Source organism: Hemibagrus wyckioides, linkage group LG20 (genome assembly GCF_019097595.1).
Source record: "Hemibagrus wyckioides isolate EC202008001 linkage group LG20, SWU_Hwy_1.0, whole genome shotgun sequence".
Taxonomy (NCBI): Eukaryota; Metazoa; Chordata; class Actinopteri; order Siluriformes; family Bagridae; genus Hemibagrus; species Hemibagrus wyckioides.
In genome coordinates, this window is record NC_080729.1 from 19,086,431 (window position 1) to 19,113,933 (window position 27,503).

A 27,503-nucleotide genomic window follows, 5' to 3' on the forward strand; every position below is an offset into this window, starting at 1 on the left:
TGACTTGAGTCCTGACCTCAACCTGATAGAACACCTTTGGGATGAATTAGAGTGGAGACTGAGAGCAAGGTCAAAACTGGGACGTCTACCTTTACATGCACATGAATGTAATATGGAGTTGTCCCGCCCTTTACAGCTATAACAGCTTCAGCTCTTCTGGGAAGGCTTTCCACAAGGTTTAGGAGTGTGTTTATGGGAATTTTTGACCATTCCTCTAGAAGCACATTTGTGAGGTCAGGCACTGATGTTGGGCGAGAAGGTCTGGCTCACAGTCTCCACCTGAGCCATGATTTAAGCTGTTGGCTTTTCTACACGAGAAAGACATCACACACGTTATACTGATGCATACTCATAAACAAATATACTGTATGATGTTTGCATACGTATATAGCAGTGTACTGTTATGACATGCTTCATCGCATATGCAAACATTGTCTCAAATACTGCGATTTCATTGGCTGCTGTGCTTTTGGACTCGTTGGCCAGTCTGTGCGTATTAGTCTTGGCCCCGCCCCTTTCCGCCTTCCATAAGGTGCGTTTACATGGACACTTGTAATCCGATCGTAACAGGACTAGAAGCACAATCAGATTAAAAAAGGGTCATGTAAACACGTCAGTCGGATGGAATTTGCCACATCCGATTAAAATTTCAATCGGATGCTAACGGGTGGTTTAAACCATTTGTAGTCCGATCGAGAGGACATGTAAACACTTAATCGGATGGAATATGTTCCTGGAAAGTTCTGCGCATGTGCAGTGACGTATGACGTACGGACGTTGATACGAATGACCTGTCGGTGACCTGTCGTTGATTAATTTCCCTTAGCACCATGTGGAGGAGTGTTTGATTCCTTTACTTAACATGTGCTCACCCGAATGAAACAGGCCTTTATGAACAGTAAAGAATCGGCACTAGGACCATGAAGACACTATAGGCTAGCCTGCTTTGCCTCTCTCATCATGTAATATATTTAGCAGTGCAGTGTGTAATGGTGTGTGTGTGTGTTGAGAGACTCCGCAGCACTACAAGTCTACATGCTTGTGAGTAAGACTGGATAAGTGAGCATGCACGGTTAGACAGTTTTGATATTTCTAACACACACACACAGAGGGAGAGAGTGAGCTGAATGCTGCAGTTGTGTAAGGTTACAGACTCGCTCTTCATCAGCAATGCTCGCTCAGCCTGCAGTGATGAGCTCCTCCAGAAGGAGGCAGTGACCCTCTGCATTAACGTGTCCAAGCAGCAGCCCTGTCCTCCAGGCCGGGTCAGCACTCTGCGCGTGCCCGTTTACGACGACCCCAACGAGGACCTGCACGCGCACTTCGACCGCTGTGCTGATGTCATTCTCAGTGAAGCTGCGCGCGGCGGCCGCACCGTCATCTACTGCAAAAATGGCCGCAGTCGCTCGGCTACGATATGTATCGCCTACCTCATGAAGCACCAGAACTTGTCCTTAACCGAGGCGCATGAGGTACACTTATCTTCTGCATCGTTTCGGACATGTTCAAACTTTCCCTTCTGAGTGGCTCGAGCGCGTCTCTGCTAGTGACGAATCGTGCTCGAACGAGTCGACTCTTTTAGACTCTTTCTTTCTTTCTTTCTTTCTTTCTTTCTTTCTTTCTTTCTTTCTTTCTTTTTTCTGTTTTCTTAATGAATATGAAGTACATTTAAGTTCAGTAATATATACGGGTGATATTCATGAGATTCTTATATATGTCTAGTTTGCGTCCTTTAGTGATCGTTCGCGAAAGAGTTGACTCTCAGTTGACTCTCTGATCTGGCTCTTTTAGTTCAATGTTGAGAGTCGACTCGTATATTTCAGCTGGCTTTCCTTTTTCAATTATTATTTTTTTTAAATAAATTTGAATGAGATTTTTAAATTAAATTAAATTTAATGTCTGTTTCATTTTGGTTATAAAACAAACCTTACTTAAAAAAAATGCCAAAACAAATGATTTGAATGCGTTTCCACTAGTGTCGTGCCGTTCAGGAACGAATCGGTTCTTTTAAGTGAACCTCGTTAGACGACTCGCATATGTGAGCATATTTCTTTCTTTTAATTCTTGTTTTTGTAGGTGTACGCAGTGCATTTTACCTTCTTCTATGTCACTTCGGCTCTGTTCAGATTTTCTTTAACCTGTCTCCATTGGTAACGCTGATGTGTCCACTCGTATCATTTAGATGAACCGTGAGAGCCGACACATCACCGTTACTAATGGAGACACATTCGAGATACTGGAAAAATCTGGACAGCGTCGAAATTATAAAGATGATGTTTTTTGTAGCTACAAAAATAAGAATAAAATAAAGAAATAACTGGTTACATGTGCGAGTATTCTTAAGTGGTTCACGACTCGTTAAGATGAACCGTGAGAGTCGACTCTCATTTTGAGTTATTTGGTCTTTTCTTTAGGCTGTAAGCAGTGCCTCAACTAGTGCCTCTTTTAGTCGACGTGATCTGTTTTTTTTTAATTATTATTTTTTATTCAACTGAACTTCCCATTCATTTATTTTTAATTTCTCCTCCATTTGTTTCATCAGATGGTGAAAAGTGCTCGTTTAGTGGTGGAACCAAACCCAGGCTTTTGGGCTCAGCTGGAGAGATACGAGCAGGAGCTGAAGATCAGGAGGTCAGCAAGCAGCAGTCTGAACATCTCTCCATCTTAAAACATAACATGCTCCAAGTCTAGGCCCCCGCTTATCGTATTTTATTAGAAATTGATGCATAGCGTAGAGATTAAGTGTGCCTAAAACCATGTATTGGTGCCTTCATATTTTTATAGGTTGCTGTCCTGACAGTGACATCATTTATGACTTTTATTCTCAGGTTTTCAAAAAAAAATTACATTAAAGCTATCCGCTTTGCAAATCAATAAAAAGACTACAGATTGCGTCTCCTGTGGAAAATGGATTCATCTTTAGATTCGTGTGAGATTCGTTTGCTTTCCAGAGCACAACCAGAGCGCGAAGGCCTGCGGTTCAGCCGGCTTTCATTACAGCGACTGTTTCGCCGCAGTCATACACCGCAAAATAAATCTAATATCTCTTAAACGATGTGTAGTTAATTATGTCTTCACGTATACAGTTTAAATGCACACAGATATCACCATTTACAACTAATGGTTGTTGATGTCTGTAATTTCATATGGAAAGACGTGACAGATTGCACCTCTGCCACAAGGCTTAAAATTAATATTAGATGATGATGATGAAGATTGTTAGTTTAATATGCAACCGGGGGACCTTATAACTGCTGAGCAAACAACACTAAACTGGGATGTGTGTGAATTAATGATTAGATTTTTATTAATGCACGGTTGAAGCACCAGTAGGATTGGATATTGTTGTAGTCAGTGATGGATATGAATCATAATCTTTATACTTTTATTTTAAACAGCTGCATGAAAGTCGAATCAGAGATACTACAATGACCGAAGCTTTTCTCATCTCCAGAAATCATATACCAGAAACGAGTAGAAATTTAATGGAAAAAAATTCTCGATCTAATTAAAAGAAAATCTCTTTGTCTTATAGTTGATTCCAGCATTGTTGATATATTTCTGCATCATTGTGTGTCTCTACATTCTAGCTTGGCTTGGACCAGGCTCTAAGTGCAGGTCAGATTAGGATCTTATTATCTTATCAATAATACAAAGATTTCATGGTGCTGTTGATTTTAACCCTTCATGAAGAGGAGAGGAGCCAGTTCAGTCTCACTCGGAGCTCTCTCGGTGTAAAGAATAGAGGCTTCATGAGGATTAGGGTGTAGTCATGATTACTTCAGAAAGCACCACAGCCTAGTTTAATAGGTTTAAACAATTTGTCTCTAATTAGCCATAGATTATATTTCCTCGGTAATCTATACAATGCATAATACTTTGGAAAGGCTTTTCTAATTAACTGCAAATAAGGAATGACACTGGTCTTCTATTAATGTTGTTTTAAACGATATGCAGATTCGATCACGGCTCCTTCTTCACGCTATTGATCCACTCCAGATAATTAGAGACTTTCGTATAGATGCCCAGTTTGTCCACATGGCCACAGCCCTCTCCCCAGGATACGAGGCCAATGAGAAACCAGGTGTTGCGGTAGAGCGTCATCATGGGGCCGCCGCTGTCGCCGCTGCACGCGTCCTTGATGCTCCCAATGCTGCCGGCACACAGAACGTTCGTCGTCAGGTTGTTGACCATGTGGTTCGCGCACTCGGATTGCTCAATCAGCGGCACGTTGATATGTTTGAGATCCGAGCTGTACGGTGCCGTCCCTTCTTTATCCGTGCCCCAGCCTGTCACCACCGCCATGGTGCCGTTGAGGTGGAGCACGCGCTCGGCCAGGTCTTGACTCGGCAGACACGCGGGGACGATGTAAATGCCGAACGTTACAGGAGACTCCAATTTCAGCAGAGCGATGTCGTTATCCGCCTTCACGTTATTGTATTTTGGATGGGGGACGGTTTTCACCACACGGAGGGTGACCTCGGATCCTTCGAACTCAAAACGTCTGTAGTCACCTAAAGGCAATAATCTTTCAGTTAGAATGCAGCTAGCATGAAAGCGTTTTCATGCACCATTTGGACGTCTCATAAATTTTCAACGAAACTGTAGCTCTGACCAAGGCTACCTGGCTTCATGTTAGCGTTTTATAGACTACCAAAGTCAATCCTTGGTGAAAAAAAATAAAAAAGAACCAGCGAGGTTAATACGAAATGACATGCCACTATGGCTAGTAATATATAACTCATAGCCAGCACATGACCCATGTCCCTGCTGTTAATCTGCTAAAATGCCAGCCACTGAAACGGCTACCTGGACAACAGCAATAGTTTTGGAAAACAAGGGCTCCTTATAGGTTCTAATTAGAACCCTTTCGTAAATGGAAAGGTCATTATCAAGAAATCATCCATATTAAAATAAAATCCTGAAGCAAACCCAGTCTGACGGCGAAGCGGTTGAATCCCTCGAGACAGTGAGCAGCAGTGAGAACCCAGAGTTCGTCGATCAGGACGCCGCCGCAGTGAAATTTTCCTCTGGAATTCAAGATAAGAGCCTGAGCATGAAACACAAATAGAAAATGTTGGTAAATGACCACTCGGTCATCCCAGAAAAGTGTAAGAACAAAAACACTCATCCTCAGAAATGAGCATAGGCATGAATGAAGTATTTCCTTGGTGAGGTGAAGGATAGGAGGATGAGGATGAGGTAAGGATTGCAAAATCAGTGTTTTGGAAGAAATTCTTCTATGTGAAAGCAAACCTGCAGTTATGAGCTTCGCCCCCAAACCGGACCAGAATGGGTTACTGGTATGGACTTCATACCAGTTTTCTGGCCTACTCTGGGTGACGCCCAGATTTGTTACTAGACTAGTGTTGCATTCTTAATAGATCCATTTAATTTTGTTATAACCAAATGATCATGATGAAGCATCGATATATACCTGCCATGGACTCTCTCCCCTTTTTCCAATCTCACCACCGACCAGCCAAGGTTGCAGACCTTCAGTGGGCTTTGTTTTGTAGGACGACTTAGCGATCAGAATCTGTCCACAAGACTGCTGATCTGGAAATCAAAGACGGACACATGACCACGTGGAAAACATGAACAATGTGGAGAGCTGGAACGTTAACTTCATCCCCAGCAAGAAAACCTGCATGTCCTCACTTTTTGGAAGGCACTGTTTGAAATCGTCATGGAGCGAGTATCCGTTAATACAGCTGCAGTAGCGTCCGGTTTTGTCTTTCCTCAGGTGGCAGTTGTGATCGCAGCCCCCGTTGTCCACTGTGCAGTTCTTATTTTTGCTGTCTGAAGGTCAGAATACAGTCGTAAAGGGAAAAAAATCCACCCTGAATGACTTGCATATCAATATTCAGCCCTCTCTACCTTCTACTTAAAGAGAGAGATGCAGCGGCGCTTTAGTGTTTTGACTTGTTCAGCTCTCTCGCAGACATCTTAACTAGGTGTTACTGCACTGTTTAGCCGCATTGCATTCTGGGATGTCTGCACCAACACCTCTGCAACTTCTACGCTGGATTTCTCACTGATATGTTTGAAAATGCTGACGAACCTGGCCTGACAGCACCAACTAAACACATTAGCACTGAAATCACTAAACCTATCAAATATTTGAATCTAAATCTAACCCATATGATTCAGGGTGGAGTTTTACTACAATATATTGATTTTAAATAGTTCTTTCTTTCAGACTCTTCAGATTTCTTGCTTGCAGGGACACACCGGTTCCCATCTGACACATGACATACACATAAAATACAGAAAAAGCTTTAGGTTTAGATGATGTCACAGTTTACCTTAAACAACCCCAACACTCACCTTCATAAATGGTCCAGAACCATAACTGTAAGAGACGAAGAGCAAACACAATCCAGTGTTACACTATGAAAGGGCGCAGATCATTAGAAGAATGGTCAGATGAGGAAGAACTGACTAACCGTAGCCTCCTTGGTCTTGTAGATCTCCTTTGCCTCTTCGAAGTCACACCGCTCCTCCATACACTCTCGCTCCAACGACGGAGCCTTGAGTTCCTCCAGAATGGAATTGGCTCTTCTGGAGCGCAGGAGCATGTGAGCCTGAGAACTGCTGTAAAAAACTGGGTCATAGAGTGAAAAGTCAACAGCTTTTTATACGAAGGGTCTGATTTTATAACATGGAATATATGAGACACAGTATGAAAATATTATTTGAATAGAGATACAGATACAAATAGGAAATACAGAAATTATTTATTTATTTATTTATTTATTTATTAATAATACTAAAAAAATCACATTGTGTGCATTGTATTCAGTTGCACAAGCACATTATTTTTTTATTATTTTTAATTTAATTTTATTTTTTATTTTATTTTTCAAATTAAAGTAGATTTATTTTATTATTATTTTTGATTTTAATTTAATTTTATTACATTTAATTTTATTTCATTTTATTTTATTACTTTCATACAGCGTTGAAAGTAGGCCTAGAATGACCTTTTTAGCAGAGTTGCCAGATTTCATCAAAATCCCCAACTTAACAAAAACGTCCAACACAAATCAGGCCCTTTTGTTTGTTTTTCTCAATGTTTGGACATAAAACAAGTTAACACTGGTGGGCAAACATTTCTGACTTATTTCTAGATCTGACACATATCTCTGCTCAGATCTAGAAAAATAAACAATTAAATAAATAAAACAAATAAAAAGGAATACGCTTATTACTGGGTTAAATATATAAACACAGAATATTTGGAGCAGCAGCTAATATTTGACCTTATGTTATGATGTTATGTTTTTTGACCAAAAGTGTCAGTAATTTTGGATATGTATGTAGCAAATTTCAGCTCGTACCTGACGTACATACAGCAGAAGAAGCCCAGAGATAAATCAGCGAAAAGCAGATAAAATGCGTCCTCGCCATGGTCACTGCGGACGTATTGGACATAACGACACCAGAATCCGTGTTATTATTTATTATATTAATAATATTTATACAGCAACAGTACAGAAATACAGAGAACACATTAAACATAACAGAAAGAGTGGGAGCATAAAATAATTTTCATTAAAATGTTCGATAAAAAAGCAATCATGTCTTACTAGCTAGCAGATCTGACCCAAAACCAGTCTGTTTTTTTTCTTGCAGAAAATCTAGATAGAAGCGTCAGAAATCGTAGGTTCGAACTGTACCACGTTTAGTCGTCTCCTTGTCCCTCAAATTCCATTATCAGTTTCCAAAAATCTGTATCTAACCACCCAGACCCCCAGAGATGAAATATCAACAGGCTTCTGAATATAAATCCCAATAAATAATGAAGTAACCGTTTCACTTACATGCTGAATAATAAAGAGCAGGGATGGTGGAGGTTGTGTTTAAATTGTGTTAATGACTGACTAATGTGTGTACCCAGAGTCTGCTCCTGCCCTCTAACCTCTGGACAGCAGAAATGTAGAGATTTACACAGATTCGAGGAAGCTACCAAATGATAATGGGGCTAAAACTTTATTATAAATATAGTAAAGCACTAAAGAGAAATTAATAATAAAATTATAATTTTTTTTATTATAGATTGATAAAAGTGAATGTTTCTTGTTTTTATCTAATACAACAATTCTTATTTAATTATTAATCTTTTTTATTAATTAGAATATATTTCTAAATTTATTTCTCAGCCTTGTTTTGTATGAATCACTTAAGAATGTTTTTTTTTAATAACACATATAACTTTAAACAATAAAGTGAACGTCATTGCTAATAACTGATGTGTTACTGTGTTGTTCTTCACTAGTTAATGATGGGAAACCAGATTACACATGGTTATTCATTACTTATTATTTAAAAGAAAATTATTTACAAAAACTTGAAGGTATTTTAATGGAGAATATTTGTTAATTTGGAGATTGTTGGTTTTGTAGGTCATTTGGCGTTTAATGTTCTGAGAAGACGAGGGAGACATGACCGATCTGGACGGAAATAAAATCATGGAGTTACTCCAGTTGAACCCCCATCCAAAAAGGGCTTAATGATTCCTAATAGAAATGTCTGAGAGTCTAATTAGCGTCTTCGAAAAGGTTCTCCTGTCTATACGTAACTAAAGACGTAACTAAATCTGGGAACCATTGGATTCCGTCAACGCTCCTTCATCACACTATCGATCCATTCCAGATAATTAGAGACTTTGGTATAGATGCCCAGTTTGTCCGTTCGGCCACAGCCCTCTCCCCAGGATACAAGGCCGATGAGGAACCAGGTGTTGCGGTACAGCGTCATCATGGGACCGCCGCTGTCACCCTTGCACGCATCCTCAGTGCTCCCGATGCTGCCGGCGCACAGAACGTTCTCCGTCAGATTGTTGAACATGTATTGCGCGCACACGGATTGCTCCATCAGTGGCACCTTGATGTGTTTGAGATCCGAGCTGTACGGCGCATCTTTTTCTTTGCCCCAGCCAGTCACCACCGTCATGGTGCCGTTAAGGTGGAGCACGCGCTCGGCCAGGTCTTGACTCGGCAGACACGCGGGGACGATGTACGTGCCGAACGTTATGGGCATCTTCAAGCGCAGCAGAGCGATGTCGTTGTCCATTGTCGCTCTGTTGTATTTTGGATGGGGGACGATTTTCACCACACGAAGAGTGACCTCGGATCCTTCGAACTCTAAACGTCTGTAGTCACCTAAAGGAGATTTTAATAAAAAAATAAACACATGGATCAGATCATCACTATGTCCTATATCATGTCCTAGCCACTATGTTTTATAGTAAACCGTAGTCTCAGAGATTGCGATGTAGACCACTATTTGGCCGGAAACAAACAGGTTTTGCATCTGTAAACCAGACCCAAGTGCAGACAATCACTCATTACCTGCTCATTCTACACACCTCCCTCTCTGCTTGCTCGTGCTACCACTAATCTCTTAATCTACCTCCAATGAGCAGTGGTAGCTCAAGTGGTCAAGGCTTTGAGTTGTTGATTAGAGGTTCAGGACTTAAGCCCGAGTTGTTGCTTGGGGGATCGGAATTCATGGCCCAGCACGTACCACCAATGAGCAGTGGTAGTTCTGGGTCAAGGCTCTGGGTTGTTGATCACAGGATTGGGCTTTAACTAATCTACCAAACACCTACCTGATTCAGAATGGACTACAGCAACACTTTTGTGTTCAAGGGTCTTAGAGCTCAAACTTACTTGTAACACATTCATAACGAATTGAAAAACCCATTCAGCATCATGGCTGGTCAATGGCAACGATCTTCAAAAGTAACCAAAAACAAATCAAGCATAAAAAACAAACCCAGTCGGACAGCGAAGAGGGTGTATCCCTCGAGACAGTGAGCCGCCGTAAGAACCCAGACTTCATCAAGCAAGACGCCGCCGCAGTGAAAATGTCCATTGGCGTTCAAGATTAGAGCCTGAGGAGGAAACACAGCTATAAACAACACCATGTCAGAGAGCTTTGATGCAATTTTTTACCTGAATCAGAATTTCTATATCAATATTCGTTTAAACATGAATCGGTCAACTCCAGAAACAAGTGGTGACAGAACAAGGGTTTGGAAGGAAAGCTAAGATTATAAGCCCCCGCCCTCAAAAGACCCACAAATCTGTTGTCATCATTTTTTGGACCAAGTGTGACTTTACTTGGTTAGCAAATCAACTGAGCTAATTTAATGATCGTTATAAAACCTCTATAAACAAAAAAAAACTAATTTGTTCTTCCAATCTTCTTCCATCCTTGTTTATTCTTATACCTGCCAAGGACTCTCTCCTCTTTTTCCAACTTCACCACCCATGATCCAAGGTTGTAGACCCACAAAAGGCTTCGAACTGTAGGACGATTTAGCGATCAGAATCTGACCGCATGATTGCTCATCTGGAAATCAGAGACGATCACATGACCACGTGAAAAATATGAACAATATGGAGACCTGGAACGTTAAATTCATCTCCAGCAAGAACATCTGTGGGTCCTCACTTTTTGGAAGGCACTGTTTGGAGTCTTCATGGAGCGTGTATCCGTCAATACAGCTGCAGTAGCGTCCGGTTTTGTCTTTCATCTCGTGGCAGTTGTGGTCACAGCCTCCGTTTTCCAGCGAGCAGTTGGTGTGTGAGCTAACTGAAGGTCAGATCAGACTCAGAATACAGTCGTAAAGGAAAAATCCACCCTGAACTACCTTCATGTTAGTCTTTACAATTAATATGGGATCCTCAGTGGAATTCTAAAGCTCTAAAATCTGCTAATGGATGCAGTCCATTTTTCATCTCTAGTTAAGGACAGCGATGCAGCGGCGCTTTAGTACATTAGCTTGTCCAGCTCTCTCACTTTCTCGTCTGTTCATCTGCTTTCATGCTAATACCACCGTAGATTGCTAACTATGATGTTTTTGTTTATTATTTTGTCATTATGTACCCTGGAAAATTTCTAAACAAGAAATGAAGCACTTGCATGTTTATTTTTTTCCACTGTCACTGCGCTAGCAATAATGCTAATAATTCTAAAATCCTTTTGTGACATCAGAAACACACACAATCACTAACTTTTCAGGGAAATGTGAACAAAAACATGGATCGAACACGCAAACTAGTACCATTTTGGCTAAACACATGACGAATATTTTAAGATGAACAGGATTTACTTCAGACTCACCTATGTGACAGCGTTTTCCTTCAAAACCGAGGTTACAGGAGCAAATGTACTTCTGGAACTGATCCACACAAACCCCGTTCTCGCAGGCATTCGGGATGCACTGGTTCCCGTCTGACAGGTGATAAACAACAACAGATAGAATAGCGCAGGGATTCTAATGAATTGATTAAAACCGATACTCACCTGTATATATCGTCCAGAACTTTAACTGTAAGAGCAGAAGAACGGAGATGATCAGGACAATGGAGGACAGGATAAGATAAAGAACTGTGAAGTTGACTAACCGTGGCCTCTCTGGTCTGGTAGATCTCTCTAGCTTCCTCGAAGTCACAGCGCTCCTCTATACACTCTCGCTCCAAAGATGCAGGCTTGATTTCTTCCAGAAAGCTGTTGGCTCGTTTGGAGCGCAGGAGCATGTGGGCTTTCGGAGGGCTGTGAAAAACTGATTCGTTTCTTACAATCAGAAGATATGAAGAAATCCGTGATGTGGAATATTTTCCATACTATGGCAGAAAAAAGCAGCTCTTACATCACCTAGCTATTATTTGCTAACTAACTAGCTTAGCTTCTTATTTTAATTATAGGCTAATTATTTTTGTCAGTATTGATCTTCAACTTTGGGAATGAGGAAGCTGTTAGTTAAAAGAATCTCGTACCTTTTTTTGGGGTTAAAGTGGAGCGTCACTTATTGTACAAATAGACAAAATGCTAATTTTATACATCATTTTATTTTAGCTATATTACACATTCTGGAATATTATATCTTTCCATTTAGCATGTGAGAAAACTCCTTAAATTTTTTTGTCCTCCATCTATTTTCCCCCCAAAACATGCAACCTGATTGGTTGGGAGGGTTTATTTCTCTCTCTCTCTCTCTCTCTCTCTCTCTTTACAAGCTTTATATTGCTTATATTCCCCAAGGGTGTCAATACTTTTGTACACACATGTACAGCAGAGCTACATAGCAATTCCTGAGCTGCTCGCAACTCACTTAGGTTTTGTAAGTATTGTGAAATAACTGGATTAAAAACTAACTAAATAAAAAGAGATAATGAATTTCAGGTTGTACCTGACATACAGCCAGCGGGTGAAGCCCAAAGGAAGATCATCACAAAGCAGAGGAAAAGCGTCCTCGCCATGGTCGCTGCGGACGTAACGGGGATCCGAATCCTCATTATTATTTATTATATTAATAATATTCTTATAGCATCAATTAATCAAGAACATACTCCATGTAAGAGAAAGACTGCGGGTTTTTTACCTTTCTGTCTGAGTTTAATAATGTTTAAAAAGTAAAAAAATATTACCAGATCATAGATCTGACCACCGAACAGTCCACCAGAGTGTCCTCCTCAGAGAAGATCTAGGTGAACAAAAATGAGTCAGAAGTGACATCATATTTTAATCCTGTCCCTGAAACTCCATGGTCAGATTTCAGGCAGCAAGATACACAGAAACAAACTATCAAGAAAGGTCTGAGCGTAAATCCAAATAAACAATCAGCCATTTTACTTACGTGCTGAATAATAAAGAGCTGGGATGGTGGAGGTTGTGTTTAAATTGTGTTAATGACTGACCAATGTCCTTACCGAGAGTCGGCTCCTGCCCTCTAACCTCTGGACGGCTCGAGTTCAGAAATCCTAAACCGCTGGAGCTTAAAAAAAGTGTAACAGATCAAATCAACTCAGTGATTATAAAGTGTATATAAAATGTGTGTTTGGGATTATTTTCTACTTCTGGCTTTTGGTATCATCTGTTCGGAAAAAATGACCGAGTGTGACCTGCTCAGGCTAAATTTGTGATTTAAAAAATGTAGCTAATAAACAGAATCTATTTTGAATATCAACATGCATGAGACTCATCGTTAGCCTAGTGAACGGCTAAATGGAAGAGATTTCACCTTAAAAGCTTAAAATGCTACCAGAACAAAATATCTAAAGTAGTCACAGTCGTCTGATTGGCTGACAACTCCACTCAGTTTAATATATTATCATTTCTGTAGTAACAACTCAAAGAACTGAGCAGCAGACACTCCATATAAAGCATCTAAGCTTTGTTATAACCATGTATGGTTTGAAATGAATGTTTTTAGATGTACGTTTGCTTGATTTGGGTAACAGCAGCATGCAAATGCTATGATACATCAATGAAATAATTCACATTCAACACCTGCCTCAGGAAAAGATCCTTCGCTGATACACTGAGTCTGACACCATCGGCATCCAGAACCTGGGGACAGTGAACAGGAGAGATTAACCAGTGATTAGCTGGTTCCAGATTTAGGAGCTGATAGAACTGGCAGTTTGGGGGTTGAGTTTTGTAAACGTCAAAAGAGAGAGAAGAGAGAGTCTGATGAGGGAACATTTCTTTATCCTAGCAATAGTGTAGTTGATAACTGGAAACAACTTGTCTCTGGCTGTTCCAGAACATTACATGTAACACTAAATGGATAAAAATTATAATGCGTGATTCTTCTTTAATAAATAAATGTAATAACTGTAAAACTTAGTATAAGTTAGTATGTAGTATAAGAGGAAAAAAAAAGAAGAAGAATTTCAGGGTTGTGTGATTACATCCAGCCGCATCACACTACCACCACGTTGATTATTTTCCAATGACAGCGCAACCCGTTGTGTTTTATTCCTCACTCATGTTTGTTTTGAACTGAATAAAGAGTTTTTAAAGTTGAAATCTTGATTTATACCCACCTCTTCACCCAGACAGAAACTCGCCTAAGGTCACAATTTGTATAAAATGTCTACACATGTAGTGGTTTCCTTTACATTAGGTACCTGAAGAAAGGCTTTTCATAGTCGTGTGCAGAAAAATGCCATCGCAGGCCTCGAGGTGTGGAAATGAGGACAAATATCATCGCTAGACATTTATCTTTTATTATACTCTTTGTCAGAAAGCTTTATTTCAAAGATTAGTGTGTCCCATATATTTCATTCATTATTACCAGGCAAGAATAGAGAGGTCTCGGGTTCCACGGCCGAGCGGAGGAAGAGTGAGGTGTGGTCAGCCCCCGGAGGCTCTGCTAGGCCTGAGAGTGACCTCTCAAGGCCTCGCTCAGAGGCTAGAACTCTTCCCAAAAGATTCCTCTGCATTTGTCTATCTGGGACACTTGAGATCTGTCCATGTATTTGTCCAATAGCACACGACTCACTGCTGTACACGATTGAAATAAATACACTTATGCACTGTGTAAATGAATTGGGTCATCAACAATTGAATCCACATCAGCACTCGTCCCAAATGGATCACTTTATGGTTTATGGTGTCTTATCATTACATCAGCCCAGGCTCGGAAACCTGAGTATGGAGAAGGGATGGTCCGGGAACAACCAATCCTTATTTTCCTTACCATTGTGCAGAACATGTTGTCGAGTGCCAGCAAGGTTTAAAGAGAAAAAAAGCCCCATTTATTCAGTGTTCGGCACAACGGCGTATCGTATCTGCTCCGTTTACAGGCCCGCAGGGGAAATGTCATACTGAGAGTAAGTGTTTTAGGCAAGGCTTATAAATTGATCAGAGTGCTGGTTACACGGTTTACTGCGTGAGCAATTCATCCGGATGACGGCTCTGAACGTCTCGCCAATCGTAAGTATATCGGTTATCTTCTCACTATACATCACTCACATTGACAGTTTAAAAAAAAAAATTAAATCATAAAATTATCAAAGATATGCAAATAAATTCATCTGTATAACGTGACCAAGGAGTATTTAATGTACATATTTATTATTATGCTCTGTATTTACTGTAATACTGTAGCTTATTGCGCACTGTTGCAAAACAATAACAACAAAGATCTAGCTATTTAATGTTATCACTACGTTTTGTCTAAAATATCCAACCACTAAAAACATGATGGAAATGCTGTTATGGAAAAGTCAACAACAATTTATACATTTCAAACAAATTGCTTTTATACCAAAGCAACTAGTCAATGATTGCAGCGTTTTGGTTATTAACGATCGTCACGTTGTACTTTTTATCCGTTGCTGCCATCCTGTTATCAACAGGTTTTTTTTCTGTTTTACAAAGCTATACTTATAGCTATAGAGCCTTCTATGAACCCTGAATTAACGTCATCAATTATGGCGTTTACATTTTTAAAAAAGAAATGATTTAGATTGTTTAGATTATGTGAGGCAGCCACCGTACACCATAGTTTTTAGTTGTTATCATAGAAATGATAATGTTTTAGAAGGCAATTTGTCTTATAGCTGTTCTGATAGAATCAGAATCAAGAATTCAACAGCGCTGGGGTGTATTCAGAAATAAACCCTGAGAAATGAAATAGCGAGGTGGAAATCCGACGTGAACGCTGCTTGATCAGATTTGATCGGAAAGCCATGGTGGAAATATTTGCTCCACCAAACAATTATTCTTTCTTTTTGTTTCATTTCGCCATTTTATTTTTCTTGTGATTCTTTCAGTGCAGCCCTTTACTACAGCATTTACTTGTCTTTGTTTTCTTCCAGATGATAAAAGTATTTCTAGGGTTGCTGGCATCCTCAGCCCTGTCAAAAGGAATGTTCATAAATAATGAAACAAAGAATTTTACACCTCCTTCTCCTGGCTCACTTGACCGGCCCATTCCCCCTGAATTCTGGGGTTCTGGGGATTATCCTCCATTGCCTCACAATGACATGCCACAACATGTCTACAACATGGATGGTGGCCCTCCACAGATACGCACTGGCTTCCAAATGCCGTATGAGGTACCTACTGCCATGCCTGCTCCAGCAGACAACTACCCTATGCTACCAAAGGGTTATCCTTTGCCACCGGATGGTTATCCCTTGCCACAAAATAGTCGGGCACATGCTTCCATCAGACTTAGTGTACCAGACTTGACATATTGCGATATGATCTTGGAAGCGCCGGTGCCCCCAACCGCAGATCAAGTACCTTGGTTCTGTACCTGCACTTTGTGCAAAGGATCTTGGCAGTCCCAAAAGGGCGATAAAGGAGACAGAGGCCTACCCGGTAATTACAGAGTTTACTTATTCCTCTTGCAGGGTTTCTCAGTTGCAGTCCTAGGAATCCACTGCTCTAAACTGTTTTGAAGTGCCATTACTCCCAGCACAATACGATGAGTGTGCTGGGATTAAAGGATTTCCTGAATGATGGGTTATGAGGACTGAAATCAAGAAAACATATGCTATGATTCTCCAGTCATTTACAGATCTGCATGTCCTTTGTATTACTTATAACTCTACTTATCTGGTGCCCTATGCTTTTAATAACTTTCACCAGGTCAACCTGGGAGTCCAGGACCTAGAGGTCTACCTGGTCCCCAAGGTCCTCAAGGTTTCATAGGTCCAACAGGATTTAAAGGTAAATACAAGATGTCCTACTGCTCTTTTGGATGAACATAGGTGTGCTCAGTCATACTATGCTGGTCATAGATGTGAGCAATTTGTTGCAAACTCAATAAATTTAAAGGTTCAGACTGAATCACAGCTAAATTCAATTTTTAAAGGCCAGAAAGGTGATGAAGGTATGAAAGGGAACGATGGTCCACCAGGTCCAACGGGAAGGATTGGAGAGCGTGGATTCAAGGGTTAGTATGCCTTCATTAGCAGACACATTATTACACCACTTTATTAACCCCTGCAGACATTTTCATGGTTCCTTGTTCTTTAGGTGACAAAGGAGACATGGGTATGGAAGGGAGGCAAGGGAACCCAGGACCTCCTGGACCACATGGGGATTGCTCTCCAACATGTGGTTCTGTAAGTGGACCTCCCGGTGAAGTTGGATTACCAGGAGTAGTTGGGCCTAGAGGAATCCCAGGAAGCTCAGGAGAAGCTGGGCCAAAAGGCGAGAAGGGAGATCAGGGCGAAATTGGTAAGCCTGGTGTTCCAGGCCTTAATGGGCTGAAAGGAGATCAAGGCAAACAAGGTGTGTGTAATTGCACGGATGGGGCCAAAGGTGCAGAAGGAATTGCTGGGCCTCCTGGTCCAAAGGGTGAAAAAGGGAATGTTGGTTCTCAGGGGCTTGAAGGGGTAAGTGGTCCTAAAGGTGAAAAAGGAGAATTGGGAGTGACAGGTATTCCTGGCCCCTGCTCTCCTGCCATCCAGTCAGGGTTTTCAGCAAGATTGGCTGTCACTTACCCAAGTCCTGACATTCCTGTGCCCTTCAGCTTAATCATTTACAATCTAGAGCATCACTACAACCCAGTTACTGGTGTCTACAAGGCTCCTGTCAATGGCACATACAGCTTCAGCTACAATTTATGTGTCTTGAACAAAGTGCTCAAAGTGGGTCTCTTCCATAACTTTGCCCCAGTCGTAAAAAGCATTGGGGCAGTAAACCTTGGAATGGTCTCTCAGGAGGTGCTTCTGCATCTGAATATGGGTGACGAAGTGTGGATCCAGGTAAAAGATTTAAACAGTAACGGTATGTGCACGAGCAATGAGGCCAGTAGCACCTTCGCTGGCTTCCTGCTTTACCCAGACAGCTGTGATGTACCCTTTTCCCGAGAGATACCTGAGCCTATCAGTGGCACATACAGCTGGGGTACACTGGAAGCACCAGCTGACCAATAAACGTAATTGTTGTTCAAATTCCAAATTTTACACAAGACAACAAAGCTCTGTAGGATCTATATTTATACTTTTCATGTGCTTTGACTACTTTTCCTACATAAGGTCAAAACTTCAGGTATAGCAGTCGATTTTGAAAGGTCAGTTCTCAGAGGTTTTGATGCTTTTTGGGTTTGGGGTTTTGACACTATATTCACCTATATAACCAGAGATATCTGGGTCTTTACTTTGCAATTAGCCCTACTGCTCAGATATTTCTTAGGCCTCAAATAAGTTATGGCATGTTCAGTGGATATGATGATCATTCCAAACTGATTCTACAGCATTAGCATGAACAATTGCACAATGGACCAGAGATTGTATGTACTGGAAATTGAAGCCAGTTTGGTTTTGTATGTATGTGTGACCCTCTTATGCTGTCTGACACTTTATCCTAATCTTGTCTAACCTGACTGTATTTCTAGTGATCTACCATTTAAGCTGGAAAAAACATGGTCTGACCAGCTACCAGCTACCAAATCACAGTCTGAGCTGGTCAAACTGGTAGACCATCTTTGCCAGCTGGTTTCATTATTATTTGAATCAATCAATCACTCAATCAATAAATGTCTGAGATTTTCTAATTGCCTCACTCTTGTGATATTTTCGTGCAAAGATGGTCTACCAGTTTGACCACCTCACCTTGTGCTTGGCCAGTTTGTAGATAGATGTTTCCACATGGATCCCATTCACCTTCTGAAAGACTTTCTTAAATGAAGTGATCTGCACGGTTGTCTCAAGAACCTGGAGGAGAACTTATTACGAGATTACATAATTTCCTTTGAAAATATGAGTCACTTTCTTTTGGTTTCGCTTCATTCATATTTCAGGGAACAGTGATGTCCTTATCTAGTTCTTTTAATGTAATTATGTAAATACGTATGGTATACCTTCAAAGAAAACAGAAGTTGTGCTAAGGTTGGATATTTTTGCAATCTTCTATATTGATAAGATCGTTAATTGGAATTGGTGTCTTAAATGGGAATGGGATGGCAATGGAATTGGTGTCTTAATTGTCTAGTAATCAAATAAGATTTTGGAGGGTTGGACTTTCTAACCTGCAACCAAACATCACATCCATATCAAACAATATATATATTGCTCCTAGTGGGATATAAGACTTGGTAAAGCTCTTATAGAAACCAAAATCAGGTTAAATACATAACCAGTATGAGTTATGAACTAAATACGATCATTTAAATGATGACCATGACTATAACACTCCTTAATGCTATCTACAAGTAACATAATCATGATGGAATCTTAGTTATGTTACTGTTCTGTTGATTTTTATTGTGTGAACTTTAAATGTATATCGAAAAACGTGACGATTATTCCTGAAATATGATCAAATGCACAAAGATGTGATCATCAAATAATTATTTGATTATCATATAAAGATAATAAAAATTCTCACTACAAACAAAACAAAATCCTGAGATCTGTCATCTTTATTATAGGATACTTTAATAAATAACTGGTTTAAAATGACAAAATAGATATATATTTTTTTTCGCTGTACAACGAGAGAAATTCTACATGATCTATCGATCTATTATATCAGCTTTATTGCAGATACTAAGAAAGTTAGCTAAAAGGTCTAAAATCCCTGGCCATAGACTCTGTACCGACTTCAATATGGAAAACTATCATTGAATAACTGGCAAAAGATGAAGACCGAGAGCCAGTGTTTTTCTAGTGTGCTACAGGAAGTATGCAGCTCATCATCTCAGTGTAATTCAGATGTTCATCATGGAGCACTCTCTATCTTGTTCCTCCCTCCTGGCTGTAACCTAACATCCAGGTAGCGATCGGTTCCTCAGAGGTTTCTCAAGGCTCCCCAGCAGAAATATTCCCTTCCTCGTCATCCTCCGTCATGCCCTTCATAAATGAGCGCTTGAAATCTTCGAACACCATGTCGTCATCCATCTCACTGTGCACGAGACACAGAGGAGCAGATTATAGTCACTGTGTACAACGAAGCAAGCGAAATGAGTCACAACGAGCTGTTATGGAAAGGATAAACACTGACCTTTCTCTCGCTTCAGGAAGCAACAGTGAAACGCAGAAAGAGTTCAGCACGTTGAATTGAATACACAGAGTTATACTGACACTCATGAACGTACACAGCAGGGTAAGAACGCTTAAAAACATTAACAATGTGAAAAATATCAACAGTGGAGTTAATGATACAACCTCAAAGTTGTCTAGTGGTATAGCTTTCTTAAACCAGAGCAGTTTATCATTTAAAGAGCAATGAGTTATAAGTTAATCTATGTGCACAAACTTTGTGTTATCTCTTACATTACAGCAGCTATAAATAGTCCTCCGATCACCAGGATCTCTTATTTTGTCTCTCTCTTGAAGTTCTTTCGACAAAAATGCGCTCTAAGACACTACAGGAAAATACTAAACCCTGTCCTGAAGTCCTGAACTTAGAATACGCATCAAGAAATTACCGGAAAATACTAAACCCTGTCCTAAAGACTTTCCTGTAATGGAATTTAATGGAAATGGAATCACTCAATCAAGCTCTGACTCTGAAGATAAACCTTAAATAAAACCTCCTTACACATCCTACAAAAAAACTTCACCACATCAGTGCTCATAACCTCGCTTAATTGGTTCATTTCAGCTAAATATGGTCACTGTTTTACAGCAAAGAAGCAATTTTTAACCGTGAATGAAAATAAGTAGCTTTCAGGAAACTAGCTCAGGAGAGTAAGGAATAACAAACATATGTCCTGTTACAGAATGTTCAATCATAAGTGTACAGGATACCTGATTCAGGCTTCGGGTGCATCAGTTGGAATGGCAGCTCCAGCCCGATCTCACTGACGATCAAAAAAAAACAAAGCAATGTCTCACTTTCTTAATATAGAACATACACCGACCAGGCATAACATTATGACCACCTGCCTAATATTGTGTCGGTCCCTTTTGCTGTCAGTCCTGACCCGTCCTGCACTGTATATTCTGACACCTTTCTATCAGAACCAGCATTAACTTCCTCAGCAATCTGAGCAACAGTAGCTCGTCTGTTGGATTGGATCACACGGGCCAGCCTTCGCTCCCCACGTGCATCAGTGAGCCTTGACCGCCCATGACCCTGTTCTTGGTTCACCACTGTTCCTTCCTTGGACAACTTTTGATAGATACTGACAAGAGCCGCAGTTCTGGAACTGTTCTGATCCAGTGGTCTATCCGCCATCACAATTTGGCCCTTCGTCAAACTCAAAGCTCAAATCCTTACGCTTGTCCATTTTTCCTGCTTCTAACACATCAGCTTTGAGGACAAAATGTTCACTTGCCTCCTAATATATCCCACCCACTAACAGGTGCCATGATGAGGAGATCATCAGAGTTATTCACTTCACCTCTCACTGTTCATAATGTTATGGCTGATGGTGTATATGCCAAAAAGTAGTTCATTCCTGAACGAAACCCCAAAACTACAGCTTCAGTACTCACCTGGATCCCATCAGCCTATAAAAAAAAGACGAAACAACATTACTTCAATGATGCTGTATTATAGAAGTACATTCGGTGTTTTTGCAAAATTAAAAAGGATGGAAAAAACATCCAAAACATAGTGACTATAGCAACTCTGTTAAATATCTATCTAAATATAAATATAAATCCATTTATCTAAATGGAGTTAACTGTGTGCAATCAAAGTGTCACATGATCTCAATATAAATACACTTGTTCCTGGAACAAAAGGCTAAGGCAATTCTGAATAGTGTGCTACCGCCACCATGCTTTATTTAACTAATTATATGACTTCTAATGGCAACTGGTTGCACCAGCGCTAAGGTTTCACAGCAAAGAGGGGGTGAATACTTATGCAGCTACACATTTTATATTTTTTATTTTCCAAATAATGTTGCAAATTACTACAGTGTACTAGAGTTTTCCCCTCCCTCATCAATGTAGGGTGTGGATTAATGACCAGGCAAGTCTATTTACAACCGGTAGAATAGTATAGAAGCATACTGACCCTCCCATGATGAGCTTTACTGTGATTCTGTAGGACACCAGAATCCCCAAGACCTCCTTCAAGACTCCTTCTTTAATTCTGTGCCATAAAGCAGACGGTCCATAAGCCCAGAAATGTTTTACAGACAATATCTTTAATTTGTTAGCATAAACAACAACAACGCTCACATGCTAGTCGAGGCCAGGTTGGTGTCTTCATGCTTGAGTTTTCCATCCAGCGCAATTCCACGTCTTTCCTTGTTGTTGGCCAGCAGGGGGAGCAGTGTGTACACCTTCTCCATTTTGCCACCTGGACCCAAGGTGTCTCTGGACCAAGACATGTTTTATATATAAGAATCTTCTTCTTTATTTTATTTTATTAAAAGCTAAAAACACCTTTGATCGATTTGTTTGTCTGACACATACCCAGAATCCTCTATGGCCACTGACTTCATGTAGCTGTCGTTGGAGTACAGAACAACGTTGGCAATTTGATCCGCTGCAAATCACACAACCAGAGGCGGGACCAATAAATTTTAAGATCCAAGACTTTCCTTTAATCGCAGTAATCAGTACTAATGTTTAAAATGACTGTGTTCGGCTTTCCTCTCACCAGAAAGAATAATGTTCTTCACGTTCTTGTTGGACTCATTGTTGATGTTCACTCGTACCTTGATCGGCTCTCCGTGATAGTACGTCTGCAAGAAAAGTGGTCAGTTTTAACACTGGACTCATTCAACCGCTGACTATTGACATTACCATACACCTTAATGTCTAGCTTGGGTTGCCAGGTTTTGCACAGATTACCCAGAAGAGTTGTTTAAAAGCAGTCAAATTGAAATTAAAAGGAACACAGTGACCAGTAAGGCCCAGTTCAATATCCTTATCATTCTCTGTGCTGTTTTTACTTCCTATACCTTGACTTCATGCTGTACATGAATGTTTTTCAATATTAAATATAACTATATATGGATAAAATGTTAGCTAACCCACTTGCTTCTGCAGGCTCGCCTCCACGTGTAGAGGTTTGTCAGACATGAGGAAGTCACGGGTGACAGAGACCGAAGGTGCGGGACCGGGTTTCTCCGGAGCGTACTGGACCTTGCGGATCATAAGACGCACTGTACTCCTGCAGATCGAAACACAACCGGTCTTCATCTAAGAGCAAGAACAGTCTTCGGTAGATCTCAGATCAACGAGAATGCTGTAATTAGACTACTGAGAGCTCCAGCTGTGAAGTTCATGCGAGATAATGGCTAATAGTTTAGCTAGCAAACATTCAGCAATTAGGTCATTTATATGTGTGATGTAAAGGTGCAATGGCGCTATTAAGAAAAGACTTATATAGTTAATCTGGACCGCATAGCATTGATCGATTAATTAGCGAAGTTAGCATTGCAGCAAAACCCGTGATTCTTTGGCATGCACACACACGTTTTTTTTACACTGTAGAAAATAGATAAATGGCTAAAAACATTCCATTGAAAAGGAAATATTACAGCTAATATTATATCCCAAGCTGACCTCTTGCGGACTTTAGCGTCCAGGTTCTCAGCACTGAAGACCTTCACCTCGAACTCTACAGCACAGTGCTGTGAAAAATGATCAAGCACAGGTCACAGCAGTATACACGACACTCACGATTTCTGTATCAAAAAATGAACTTCCTCTTCAAGTTATAAGAAGCTGAACGTCAGATGGTCTCACCTTGCCCACGTCGGTAGGAGCCGGCTGCAGTCCCACGGAGCAAGGCAAGTTATCAGGGAACTGATACAGAGAAATACGTATGAGAGAATAGGGTTTGGAGTTCATTCGGAAAGAAAACAAAAGAAAAAAATCTGTTGGTTTCCATGTGTTCTATACTGCCCTGTAGTTTTGGAGATGCTCTGATTCAGTGATCTATCCGCCATCACAATTTGGCCCTTTGTCAAACTTGCTCCAATCCTTATGCCTTCCCATTTTTCCTGCTTCTAACACATCAACTTTGAGGACAAAATGTTGACTTGCTGCCTAATATATCCCACCCACTAACAGGTACCATGATGAGGAGATCATCAGTCTTACTCACTTCACTTGGCATCGGTCATAATGTTATGCCTGATTGGCGTAATATACTATACTCTAGTAGCCTATAGTTATACACTACAATTATGATTTTTATATACTGTTACTTTATCGTGATATACTATAGGATAATATAATATAGTATAGAAGGTATAGTCTTCCGTACTAGCGAATACTACAGTGCACCATACTACAATACACTATAGTTATACAGGTATTATACTGCAGTACGCTACAGTATAGTGTATAATATAGTATTACTAGTATGTACTATCATCAGACCACTATAGTGTACCATACTACAGAATACTAATGTGGTCCTTATAAGACCATAAAGTGGTCCTTATATGACTATACACTGTGTAACAGAGTATATTCGTCTAGTATACTGCAGTACACTATAGTGTAGAGTGTAATATAGTATTACTATAGTGTACCATACTCAAGAATACTATAGTGTAATATACTCTAATACATGAAAGTGTAGTATAGTATAGACAGTATAGTATAGTATACTAGTATAGTAGAATACTATAGTAGTCCTTATTCAGGTATACACTGTAACAGAGTATATTAGTCTAGTATTCTGCAGTGCACTATAGTGTAGAGTATAATATAGTGTTTCTATAGTGTACCACACTCAAGAATGCTATACTGGTAGCCCATAATGTAGCAGTACAGTATAGTGGAGTATATACTATACTCCGGTAGCCTACAGTTATACACTACACTTATGAGTATTATATACTGTAACTTTATTGTGATATACTGTAGGATAACACACCATAGTATAGAAAGTATAGTGTACTCTACTGCAGAATACAACAGTGCACTATACTACAATACATTATACTATGTAATACTTCAGAATACTATAGTGTACCATACTCTCATACGTTATACTTATAAGTGTTATGTAGTATGGTACATTAGTGTACACTATAGTATACAGGCCTATACTACAGAATGCTATAGCGGTCCTTATATGACCATACACTGTAGCTATAATTGTAATAGAGTGTATACTGCAGTACGCTATAGTATAGAGTATAATATAGTGTTACTATAGTGTACCATACTCAAGAATACTATAGTGGTGTAATATGCCATAGTGTTATAGCTAATACTATAGTATTATGTACAGCAGAACATGACATTACACTATCACTGATTACTTTATTTATGCATTATTACAGAGTATAAATACATTTTTGTCTGTACTCACCTCAAAGAAAAAGGGGTATGCGTTGATGCCCAGTTTGCGAAGCAGTTTCTCCTGCACCCTGGTAAGAGTACACTGCTCCTTGTCCTGCAGAGGGGGGTAGATCTGCCGGGTGGAGAGGTAAATGTCTCTCCGGAACGCTATTCCCATCACATCCATGTCGTCTCGTCCGTAACGGAAAGTACAGGACAGGGTGACGTATGCTAGAGAGAGAGAGAGAGAGAGATCCGTGGTTATGAACAATCGCGAGAGATTAAGTAAAGTCTTGCTCATTTTCACCTGATTTAAAATGACAGAAGCAGTGGATATGTTTAAATGTCATGAGGTGAGATTGACCTTTTTTGCCTTTCAGAAGCTCAGGGTCTATTAGAACGACTCCATCTGGTAGAAAGAGAGGTGTGTTACGCTTCAGGGTGAAAGATTTGATCCATCAATCAATCAGTCAGTAAACGAAAGACAGGAAGAGGGAGTTCTCACCTACTGGATCCACTGAATCAACATTATCAACAAAATCTCGTCTCCCCATATACACAGCCACCTGGGTGACACACACACACACACACACACACACATTAATAGTATTATTATAATATTTCTTAATACATCTTTCGCAAGCCTACAATGGACCTAAACATTAATTCTACACCGCTGTCCACTCGCAGACTCACTCACCGATTTGTCTTTGCACGCTTTCTTGAACATGACGCTCTTCGGACTCATTGTGTCCAATCAGTGAAGTCTGACAAGGAGTTTAAGGAGTTAACAACATCAGCTTTTATGAAAAATGCGTAATTGTATCACAACCTGTAACAAAAGAGCCTTTATTCCAAATTCTTTCCTCAATTATTAAAACTATTTAAACCAAAGCCATACTATGTGTTCATGTATCATCATATTTTACATGAATTTTTTAAAAAAAGGATTTAAATCTAAGCCATAATAAGCCATCACAAACATGTATTATATTTATATGGGAAATTATTAAAACAGAAAAAGCAAAAAAATGTAGATAAAAAATATATTGTTTATTGTTTTCTTACATTAATGAGCATTAGATTTGGAATAAACGTAATAAATAAATAAATAAATAAATAACCTTCAATATTAATCTTAATCTTAGCCTTCAATAATTTCAACCTTAAATATTCCATTCATTAGACTTTAGACTTACAGTATAATGTAATAACTAATTAATAACAATAAGAAATTTTTTTTTTTACAGCTGTCTCTTCAAAAATAAAACAAAGCTAGTTCAAGAAAAATATCGATTTTATGTTTACTGGACGTCCTTTTCTACAAAATATAATTCCAATAATTTAGAATAAAAGATTATTTTTATCGTTACACTTTTTACTAGAAACACACCCAAAATCGTATTAATATGAATCTGGATGATATTTTCCGTAATCCAGCAGCTCCACATCTGTCTGCGTTTTCTAATATTCCGTTACAGTTCAGTGTGTCATGATGTTCGTACCTGAGGTCCGGCTGATCCTGCTGAGGTGTGAGGCAGAGAAAGGGACACGGAGTGTTGATACGGAGTATAAGGCTGCTATTTGTATCCTGAGTTATTGCTAATCAGGTTAACCCTCCCATCACACACACACACACACGTGGCCACACCCAGCGGTACACTTCCTGTAGCTGCTGCGCCTGGGCTGAGCGGATTGGGTCGGTTCCCCTTTGGTCAGCACTGGGTGAGATTACTGACCGCTCGTCGTGGTGTGATGAGCAGAAGAGAGTCACACACCTGGACACCTGTCCTGACACACACAAAATGGTGCATTGGAGATGACAGAGTGCTTTATTCCTCTTATACCAAAGCAAATGAACATTCTTTTGTTTATTAAAGGACAACGCGTCGTATTTTTTATCCATTTAGAGTTACACTTGAAGTTCTCACTTGTCCTATCAACAAGTCGATGCCGCTCATTTCGCTCTAAAATGTAAACATTTTAAAAAATGGAGCTTGTCTAAGAAGCTCCTCTACGTTTTTATTAAAGAAATGATAATGTATTAGAACCTGTAAACCTGTGGCATGCAGCTGTACCACCTTCAGAGCTGCTGTTCTAGAGCATTAATCAACACCTTCTCTCCTCTGACCAATCAGAATTCAGCAGCGCGGTCATTTACTGGACTAGTCTAATAATGGAGGATCCATTATTATGATTATTATTAAAATATTATTAAATTATTATTAAAATATTATTAATATTATTATTATTATTATTAAAAACCATTTTTTTTATTATGAGCCTTACAAGAAATAAACCTTTAATATACAACAGAAATGCTTAAATATTTCTCATTCCCCACATTTACTCTTCAGGTGAGTTTGAACTCGGCGATGAGGTTCATGCGATCGGTGATTAAAGACAGCTCCAGTAAACACCCAGTACTAAAGACTCGTCCTGCCCTCAATTTTTAATGAGTTTACAATAAAACAACAGCTGGAGTGCAGGAAGAGTGGACGCTCCCCAGACACATAAATAAATAAACTATACAGA

The 27,503-nt window shown here is 39.8% G+C and overlaps 5 protein-coding genes across 9 annotated transcripts; 2 read left to right on the top strand and 3 right to left on the bottom strand.

Annotated features, from left to right (window-relative positions):
- Positions 1 to 148: 148 nt before the first annotated feature.
- On the top strand, positions 149 to 3,868 carry dusp28 (dual specificity phosphatase 28). The gene is made up of 3 exons (XM_058419084.1): positions 149 to 1,472; positions 2,543 to 2,631; positions 2,829 to 3,868. The coding sequence occupies exons 1-3, from the start codon at positions 1,128 to 1,130 to the stop codon at positions 2,875 to 2,877; spliced, it is 483 nt and encodes a 160-aa protein (XP_058275067.1). The 5' UTR covers positions 149 to 1,127; the 3' UTR covers positions 2,878 to 3,868.
- Positions 3,869 to 3,963: 95 nt separating this feature from the next.
- Positions 3,964 to 7,885, bottom strand: LOC131371224 (vitamin K-dependent protein C-like). 2 transcript variants are annotated; one of them, XM_058419083.1, is made up of 8 exons: positions 7,827 to 7,885; positions 7,344 to 7,418; positions 6,450 to 6,607; positions 6,331 to 6,355; positions 5,662 to 5,802; positions 5,438 to 5,559; positions 4,933 to 5,050; positions 3,964 to 4,514 (listed from the first exon to the last, which is right to left on the bottom strand). In XM_058419083.1, exons 2-8 carry the CDS (start codon positions 7,411 to 7,413, stop codon positions 3,964 to 3,966), a joined length of 1,185 nt encoding a protein of 394 aa, XP_058275066.1. In that variant the 5' UTR covers positions 7,414 to 7,418; positions 7,827 to 7,885. The 2 variants fall into 2 exon arrangements, with proteins under 2 accessions (XP_058275066.1, XP_058275065.1); XM_058419082.1 differs by lacking the exon at positions 7,827 to 7,885 and adding an exon at positions 7,593 to 7,751.
- A 148-nt stretch (positions 7,886 to 8,033) lies between these two features.
- On the bottom strand, positions 8,034 to 12,751 carry LOC131371223 (vitamin K-dependent protein C-like). 4 transcript variants are annotated; one of them, XM_058419078.1, is made up of 10 exons: positions 12,653 to 12,751; positions 12,444 to 12,499; positions 12,206 to 12,280; positions 11,421 to 11,589; positions 11,320 to 11,344; positions 11,137 to 11,247; positions 10,465 to 10,605; positions 10,241 to 10,362; positions 9,784 to 9,901; positions 8,034 to 9,167 (listed from the first exon to the last, which is right to left on the bottom strand). In XM_058419078.1, exons 2-10 carry the CDS (start codon positions 12,449 to 12,451, stop codon positions 8,623 to 8,625), a joined length of 1,314 nt encoding a protein of 437 aa, XP_058275061.1. In that variant the 5' UTR covers positions 12,452 to 12,499; positions 12,653 to 12,751; the 3' UTR covers positions 8,034 to 8,622. The 4 variants fall into 4 exon arrangements, with proteins under 4 accessions (XP_058275061.1, XP_058275062.1, XP_058275063.1 ...); XM_058419080.1 differs by having other exon boundaries at positions 8,037 to 9,167; positions 11,421 to 11,578; positions 12,653 to 12,750; XM_058419079.1 differs by lacking the exon at positions 12,653 to 12,751 and having other exon boundaries at positions 12,444 to 12,585.
- Positions 12,752 to 14,465: 1,714 nt separating this feature from the next.
- Positions 14,466 to 19,023, top strand: LOC131370806 (otolin-1-like). Its single transcript, XM_058418316.1, has 6 exons — positions 14,466 to 14,523; positions 14,669 to 14,736; positions 15,624 to 16,131; positions 16,402 to 16,482; positions 16,628 to 16,708; positions 16,792 to 19,023. The coding sequence occupies exons 1-6, from the start codon at positions 14,466 to 14,468 to the stop codon at positions 17,694 to 17,696; spliced, it is 1,701 nt and encodes a 566-aa protein (XP_058274299.1). The 3' UTR covers positions 17,697 to 19,023.
- A 191-nt stretch (positions 19,024 to 19,214) lies between these two features.
- Positions 19,215 to 26,738, bottom strand: saga (S-antigen; retina and pineal gland (arrestin) a). The gene is made up of 16 exons (XM_058417972.1): positions 26,474 to 26,738; positions 25,669 to 25,735; positions 25,474 to 25,534; positions 25,333 to 25,377; positions 25,000 to 25,199; positions 23,418 to 23,477; positions 23,235 to 23,302; positions 22,704 to 22,839; positions 22,324 to 22,408; positions 22,137 to 22,209; positions 21,900 to 22,037; positions 21,733 to 21,810; positions 21,204 to 21,218; positions 20,514 to 20,566; positions 19,765 to 19,774; positions 19,215 to 19,665 (listed from the first exon to the last, which is right to left on the bottom strand). The coding sequence occupies exons 2-16, from the start codon at positions 25,714 to 25,716 to the stop codon at positions 19,563 to 19,565; spliced, it is 1,173 nt and encodes a 390-aa protein (XP_058273955.1). The 5' UTR covers positions 25,717 to 25,735; positions 26,474 to 26,738; the 3' UTR covers positions 19,215 to 19,562.
- Between the last annotated feature and the right edge of the window lie 765 nt (positions 26,739 to 27,503).